Below are 8,497 nucleotides of genomic sequence, written 5' to 3'. Positions count from 1 at the left end.
CATATTCATAGAGTGTTTCCAGTACGGTCTCAGCTCGCCTTTGCACGTCTTTCATTCTCTCCTTTTCTCTCTGAAATGCTCGGAGTGTGCAGAAATAGTCTGATTTAAACTAAAAATACCATCAAGAAAATAGACAAATAAAAACTGGGTCCATGCCGAGATGCATGATGGCGCACTCTCTTTTTTCACCCGCACATATCGAACGCTGCTTTTGTGTTGTTCTCAGGCAGGAGCTGCTTGCTGCTGATGCAGATCTCTTTCATAGCAGCATACTTAAATATACACACATAAGCATGGGCAGAGAAAAACTACATCGAACCATTCCTTTTTAAACACACAGTTTATACTAAGCTAGAAACTTACTTGTCTTCAGATGGACTGTCCAACTTGCACTACCCCACCTCAGCCCCCCCCCCCATCGACACTATCTGTTTTATAGTTTGCATGGATTTTGACTGCACCTAAGGGGCAAACTTTGCATCCAGTACCGAGTTCTCCGCCACAAAGGCATGCATGCGTGCAGAGAAGGGGAGAACAAATTACTTGCCTTTAAAGGATTTGTTTGTCAAATGTGCTGTCAAATCATGTCAGGCGTTTCATGTCAGGGTACATTTTCTGGCCCCCCGACTGGCTAAAGAAATGATACAAACTACTACATATCACGCCCCAATGTAATTTCTGCAGTTTTCATCATCATTATCACATCAGAAAATATTGTTCTGTCAATGTTCGCACACAGAGTTCGTTTCGTCTGTAGCTGTAAATTAATGCCACCGATTTTGATGTCAGGGACTCGCTAGGCGATGAGTTATAATTCATTCAATGTATTAGCTTATGCCTTCTTTTGTATTAAAAGCTACTGTGGGCAATTAATCTGATTTCGTCGATGTCCCCTCGTTTAATTTCATGTCAATCACTCCATTTTAGTTAATCTCCTTAGGAAAAAAAAATCTCTCCTTTATTTCCCTTTCCTGTGACTGTCAATGTCCAATTTTCTCCATCTCTATCATCCTTTTGCTTTCACTGATTTTTGTAATCTTTCTTGTCTGCTCACTCCACCCTTCATCGCCTTCTCTTCATCGTAATCTGTTTGTCTTCTGCTTGGTTGCTCTGACCTATAAAATACTCGACAGCCTCTAAAAGCATTGCTGACTATACAATTCTCCAATCTTTACCACTTTAGAGGACGAAACAGATCTCTTAACATCAGACATAAAGTACAGAACTTTCGTTAACCATATGAATCTGAACTTTATGGTATGTCCTACACAATTTTTATTTGGAAATGGTGTTCTCCTGCCAAATCTTTCTGCTTTCTCTCTCAAATGTAATGCTCATTCTTTAATTTAAGAAACAAAGTAATATAGTCTTTGAACTTGTTTTAATTCAATTTTCCTTTTACTCTTTTTCAGTTAGGAGCTGTGCACCAACATGGCAGCCGAGAGTCTTGCTGAGCTCCGCGATTGGCTCTTTCTGCTCCTCCTGTGCCTCACCTTATTGGCGGAGGTGCTGGAACTGGCGGCAGCAGCCATTGCCATGGAGACAGATGAGGGAGGCGAGGGCATAGTTTGCCCCTCGGTGTGCCGCTGTGACGAGGGTTTCGTCTACTGCAACGACCGTGGCCTCAGCATAATACCGCCACTACCATTGATGGCTGCCATCCTCTACTTGCAGAGCAACCGTTTACGCAATTCTGGGCTGCCACCCTCACTGGAACGCAGCAACTCCATACGAGTGATATACCTGTACGCCAACCAACTAGATGAATTCCCAATACATATCCCGCCTTCCTTACGGGAGCTGCACTTACAGGATAATAACATAAGAACGTTACCGAGATCTGCTCTGGCAAAGTTACCATTACTAGAACGTTTACACCTGGATGATAACTCTATATCCACAGTTAGCATCCAGGAGCGAGCATTTTCTGGGACCCCACGGCTTAGGCTGCTTTTTCTGTCTCGGAACCACCTGTCAAGCATCCCTGCAGGATTGCCGGCATCCCTGGAAGAGCTGCGATTGGATGATAACAGAATTAGCACTATTCCAACACATGCCTTCCGTGGGCTCTCCTCCCTGAGGCGCTTGGTATTGGATGGCAACCTGTTGGCCAACACGCGCATTGCTGATGACACCTTTTCCCGTCTCTCAAACCTCACTGAGCTGTCTCTGGTGAGGAATGCTCTTCAGTCTCCGCCAGTTAATTTACCTTCAGCTCACCTTGTCCGACTCCATTTGCAAGACAACGGAATGACTCACATACCAAGGGGAGCACTAGATGGGATGCGGCATTTACAGAAGCTGGACCTGTCAGGAAACAATCTGACCAGTCTCCCTCGAGGACTTCTGAGGGACACAGAAAGCCTGGAGCTACTACTACTACGAGGAAATCCCTGGTACTGTGGATGCAGTCTTCGCTGGCTCCATGTGTGGCTGCATGGCCGGGGGGCAGCAGTAACTGTCAGGGGTCTGACCTGTCAGGGTCCTGAGTCTGTAAGGGGCCAGACCCTCCGAGACCTATCCTCCCTGATGGAGCAGTGTGAAGTCCCTGTTGCTGGTGCAAATCCTGGAATCGGGGTAAATCCAGCAGAGAAAGATGGAGGAGATGAAGGTGGTGTTGGAAGGGGGCATGCAGTGGCTTCAGTCCCCCATGGTAGCACCACCACTACCTCTCTGCTGATTCCCACACAAGGTTCCCTCTTCACCCTGCGAGCCAAGCGACCTGGCCTTATTATGCCTCTGCCTCCCGGTGAAGGGGGGCAGGTCTCTGGAGATGCCCTGGAGCTGGCTGTAAAACCGCTCTCTTCAGACAGTGTACTGGTAAGTTGGTTATGCCCACAGCCAGCACCCTCCTTCCGCCTGTCGTGGCTGAGGTTGGGTAGCAGTGCAGCTCTTGGTTCCATAACAGAGACTCTGGTTCCTGGAGAACGGCGGCAGTACCTCCTTACCCAGCTCACCCCACGCTCTCATTACCTCATCTGCTTGTTACCACTACGACCAGAGCCTTCATTTGGGGGTTCCAGCATGGGTTCATCACAGGCTGGAAGCGTGGACAAAAACAGTAAAGACTCAGCTCCGGCCTGTGCTCAGATAGAGACTGGAGAGGCTCTGGTTAATTCAGGAGAAGAGGGGTCGGATAAGGAGGGGCAGGACTCTGAACTAACAGCCCTACCACTGGCTGGAATCATAGGGGGCGCCACAGCATTAGTAAGCCTGCTGTTAATTTTTGGCATATTCTGCTGGTATGGACAAAGAGCAGGTTACATTACTGGGGACTCAGGCTCATACGGCAGGGGCCGAGGTGGTAAACATTATGATGACTATGTAGAGTCCGGCACCAAGAAAGACACTTCCATCTTAGAGATCAGGGCCCCTGCTGCAGGATTTCAGATGACAGCTATGGCCAATCCACCCCTGCAGCCTAAGCTTGAGGATGTCACCTACATCCACACTATTTTCCCCTCCTCTTCTTCCCAAGCTAATGGGACCTACCGGAGCAGCCAAGGAGCTGGTAGCCTCAATGGCACCATCCTCAGCCAGTCCAGCCACCATCGTGCCACTTATGGTACCAACCGTGGCTACAGAGAGGGTGGCATCCCCGACATAGATTATGCCTACACGTGATGATACAGGGCCACAATCCCTGAGCCATGAATGCCAGGTGCCATTTGACGATGATCCCTTGGCTGGTGGCCATTTTTGTCCTTGTTTTCCAAAGTACCCTCTGTGCCTCTACTGGTTCAATTCTGAATGGTTCACTAGGTAGAAAAGACTGATTTCAGCTATGTTAAATGGACACTGCTATTGAGTTACAGAAGTTAGTCCTATTATACTCTGCTAGTGTATGCTACATCATACAGGAAGCCCCTCTTTCAGCGCTACTCAGTTATAAATGGTGACATTTTCTCTTTTGGATATTTCAGTGTCTTTCATACCTAGTGTTCTTCTCGGCTCATAATAATACACAGTAACTTATTTGAGGTTGAAATAGTAGGCTTAGCTGATTTAGCAGGAGATATATTTATAATTCGTGGAGAAGGCACTTGATGTTTATAGAGATAGCTTTCATATCTTCTTACCAACTGTATGCTCTGTGCTGTATAGATAAAAGGGATGACAGAGAGAAATCAATGGTTGCTTTAACCCACACATGAATATGCATCATGGTTGAAATGAAAAGATGTGTTCCTAGCACCCTCATTTTCCTCTAGTTTACTCTATTCCTTTTTTTTCCTCCTTCTTGCCTCTCTTTTTTGGCTAAGGCTTTTTCCTTTCATTTCTCTCTTGTCCTTTGTTGTGCCGGGAGCGGAGGATGACTTTGTTCTCACCAAGGGAGCTGACAGCTGTGATAACAGTTCTGACAGAGATGGGAGACATAAACCAGAGACTAATGAGAGAGAGAGAGGGTTAGTGAAAGTGGCGATGGATGGATGGATGTAGAGCTGGTTGCCGAGTGTGAGGAAGATTCGGGAAAGGGAAGCGGATTAGTGGAGAAACGGGCAAGTGACAAAGACATTTGCAGTTGCAGGAGGTAAAAAGCTGACAAAAGGAAAGAGATTGTGATCATGTGACCATCGGCACCCAAACAATAAGTTGTATCCACGACACTCAGCAAATGTCTTTGTGAATGTTTTCTTCCTTCAAGGTGTTTTCAGTTGCCTGTCATCATTGCACGTTAGTTTCCGGGCAGTCTCCCTCTTGTGCATCATATTATGAAGTTTTAAGACCACACTGAGAAAAAAGTAATTATAAGTTCAATAATAAAATGGAAATACCACAAGAATAAAGTTGAAATTGCGAAAAGCACAAATAAAGTCATAAATATTAGAGAAATAAAATTTGATAGAATCAGAATTCTGAGGTGAAAGCCTCAAGTTTAAGAAAATGGTTACATTATACAGGGGAAATAATAGAAGAGTGGCATCAACATAAAAATGAAGACCCTCAAGCAACCTATCAATAATTTAGCATAGGTTTGGCAGATAAAGAAATATTGACATATTTCTATATATTTGGGAATGTTCACTCCATATGAGTATCAGGAATCTGGTTCTGTTCCAAAGAAAAGACTGAACAGATTTGCAGGAAATTCTGTTGTCAAGGAGGCCATAGCTAATATTATGAGGTTATCCTTGTAATGATGAATTATAAATGTAATCATTCAAATTACCTTTTTAATCCCAAAATTAATTGTAAAATAACATTTTCTCAATTACAACTTTATCACAGTAACGCTCAGATTATATCTGCTCTTTCTGCTATGCTTAAAATCTCAGATGATTTATGCTGTTTTGTCTAATAGTCCTCTTTAAGATCTTGCACGATGTCTTAATTAGAACATTGTCACCCAGTGGACCCATCGACATGATTTCAGAAACGTTTGTAACACAGGCAAGTCAGAAAACCCTTTTTTTTTTAAAGAACAATGTTGACCAAGAACATAAAATAAAAAGATATCCTTTCAGAATTAAGTTAATTACTGCATGAACCAAAATCACACAATGGTCTGGTTTTATCATGATATTACCTCGTCAAATGCAGTGAAAGAAACCCAGTCATACATCTCATAATAATAACCCATTCTTTTCTGGCAGTGAGTAAATTATTTTTACTCGAGGATTGGTTTTGCAGCTTTTTGTTTTTCTAAATTATTTTCAATTTTCCTAAAAGGTTGTAATGGAAGCTGTTTCTATTATTATCTGTGATTGTTCAAATACAAACATCCGAGAGTGGGCAACATTATCTTAGTGTATGTAATTTTATTTTGTAAAATACTGTACATACATATATTGTGCTTGAGATATGCTGATTGGAAAATGTATCAGTGATGAAAATCTGTCTACTTTTGGATATTACAGAATAAGAAACAAACCTGGCAAATTATAGTATCACCACATTGATGGGAAAAATACATAGAATACCAACATTGACATAAAGCTATGTTCAGTTATGAGAAATATAACAGCTCAATGCAATGCGAGAGCTTCTACTGTATAAAGAACTATGACAAACTTGTTGAGTATAAATGATTAGCCAAGTCAATCAATCAACACCAAACTAATCTGAAAATAATATTGGCTACTTCTTTATTACAGCCTCCTGTTTTGTTTTGTTTGTTTGTTTTTGGGAGGGGGGGGGGTCTAAATTAATTACAAACCTTAATCCGTTAGCCACATAATCAATTCTAAGATATCACCCTGGTCAGTTGGATAGTTGTGAGAAAACAAATATCACTATTGCCCGTTTTCTTCTGGATTTAGATTTCTTCGATGGCCCATGGGCCACCCTTTGACACAGTTTAATGGTATTCAGGCAAGTGGTTTCAATTGACCAAAATTGCCCAAAAGGTCATTGAAATATTCAAATTAGAAGAAAGGTAATCCCTTATCCGAAATCACCCCAACTTTTTGGGTTCTTCCTTGCTACATGCCTAGACCCATTAGGTTAGAACCTCCTCAGTGGAAATACAAATCGAATTGTGCAGTTGCAACTACGAAAATGTATATTGTCTAACAGAATCTGTCATCATGTCACCCGACACTGCAAGGCTTCGCGTTATGGTTTTAGCAACTGATATTTTGAACTGGAAACATCCGAGATTAACCAATTTACATCGTTCTTTATGGGGGGTTTTCTACAGCAGAAGTGAAATACTTTAAAGGAGGATGAACTTCAAATGAAATTCGAGCAATCCAGTCAGAGATTAAATGAGGAAGAGGAGAGAGTAGAAAGGAAAAAAATAAATAGACAGAGTTGGTGAGAATGGGGAAGACTGATATATTTTGAAACCAGTTTTTACTTTCAGTACCTCTAGCTCTCTCTTCCAACCTGTGTGACTGTGTACCAGTAATATTGGAAGAGCTCTGATGTAGATTTCTGTTTCTTACTGCATTTGCTTTGGTCTTTCTCTTTATAAAAGTAATGAAGTTTCCCTTCATTTATTGCATTCTTTTCATTTCGTGCTGAAATATTTTCCTTTGAAAATGATGTGATACTGAAAACAGTTACGTATAAACATAAACATGGGTGAAAAATGCTACTGTATTTCATTTATTGGTATGTTGTCTTTTTTTCTACACAGATAAATAAAGACTACTGAAAAAAAAAAAGTGTTCAGTGTGTGTGTGTGTGTGTGCGCGCGCGCGCGCGCACGCCTGCATGAGGTTCATTAATTCAGGAACAATGGATGGTGATATGAAATAATACACTGGGATGCCTTAAAAAATAAAAATCAATAAGGAGTTGAGATTATTAATATGATTTATGAAGCTCTGGAGAGGACATCGTTAAATCACACACGCTGGATGAATACATCAGCTGCTGTGCGCTTCGATTCGGAAGAATCTGCCAGCCCAAAGCAGGCGTGTGTGTTTTCATCCCGTGAAGTTTGTGTTAAGGCTGCATGTTTTACCAAGAGAAATGGCGCGAGGACATTTGTCTGGATGTGCTCATGCTTTGTGCTCCCATGCAAGGGTGAAGACATGCCTCTCATTCTAAGTGAGTGCTAATGCTCGTGCAAGCATGGATCAATATAACGAATGGGGAACAGTATAAGTGTCCATCTACTGTAAGAGGAACTGCTTATGTTGAGTGTTTGTGAAGAGGCGAGTCAGAAAAGAATATTTAATATAGCCAGGAATGGGTTGCTTTTTACCGTGCATTTGCATTAGAGGAACACACCATCAACTTATTTGTTGTGGATTTTTAATGAAAGAGAAAGCTCTTTACTCTCTTGATTTCTTGTCTGTTATAAAGGGGGGGGGGGGGCTTTCACTGTCGCAGTCCATTATCCAATGTCAAGCATCCCAGCATAATTATTCCAACTCACATTGCACTCAACAAAAAGATGTACACTTAGAGACTTAGTGAACGTCTGTTGAGTTGGAATCGTGCCCTTGCACTGTATCAAACGGCGTCAATGTGCTTTCTTTAAGTAGGCCATTCTCTATTGAACTTTAAATTCTCTCTGGAAGAAATCACCTCTATGTAGAATGTGCATACATGAACAAAAGTAACGCCTGGATTAGCAGTGCCTTCCCATTTATAACAACTCCACAGGGTTTATTTCATCTAGATTCCAGCAATATTTCCTGAGAAATTAAGGAAAATGTTGTTGAAAATGAAGTATATTGCCTTTTCATGCTTTTATATGGAGTATAAGTAAAAGCCATAATAGAAACTTGAGACTATGTGTGTTGGTTAAGATTTACAGAGCATCCCAGCTTTTCAGGAAACACTTCTGAGCCATAAAACCTGCTAGTTTTCTCATCGCATTATGAGTGGACCCAACAGGAGTGGGCACACCTACTTGAACAACTGCCCATCCTACACCAAATGGACAGGATACGTGTTCTTATCTTCTATATTCTGTCTGTGGCGATGATTAACACTAAAATGCTAAAGTAGATTGGCACTCTGAAGAGTGCAGGCCTCCAGCAAAGTCCGGCAGTCTCCTTAAAAAACATATCACCGGTAAGACTCGACAATCCCGAAGATG

At 42.1% G+C, this 8,497-nt stretch overlaps 1 protein-coding gene across 1 annotated transcript; it reads left to right on the top strand.

The window, feature by feature from the left end:
* Nucleotides 1-1,425: 1,425 nt before the first annotated feature.
* LOC137916829 (leucine-rich repeat transmembrane protein FLRT1-like) lies at nucleotides 1,426-3,624 on the top strand. The gene has a single exon (XM_068759795.1). It carries the CDS (start codon nucleotides 1,432-1,434, stop codon nucleotides 3,622-3,624), a length of 2,193 nt encoding a protein of 730 aa, XP_068615896.1. The 5' UTR covers nucleotides 1,426-1,431.
* Nucleotides 3,625-8,497: the final 4,873 nt, after the last annotated feature.

The sequence above is a fragment of the Brachionichthys hirsutus genome, unplaced genomic scaffold, assembly GCF_040956055.1.
Source record: "Brachionichthys hirsutus isolate HB-005 unplaced genomic scaffold, CSIRO-AGI_Bhir_v1 contig_1471, whole genome shotgun sequence".
Taxonomy (NCBI): domain Eukaryota; kingdom Metazoa; phylum Chordata; class Actinopteri; order Lophiiformes; family Brachionichthyidae; genus Brachionichthys; species Brachionichthys hirsutus.
This window is presented reverse-complemented; position numbering and strand designations above follow the sequence as displayed.

What these genes read in the sequence shown, in the direction of transcription:
- LOC137916829 (XM_068759795.1), top strand. Translation starts at nt 1,432, where the DNA reads ATGGCAGCCGAGAGTCTTGCTGAGCTCCGCGATTGGCTCTTTCTGCTC.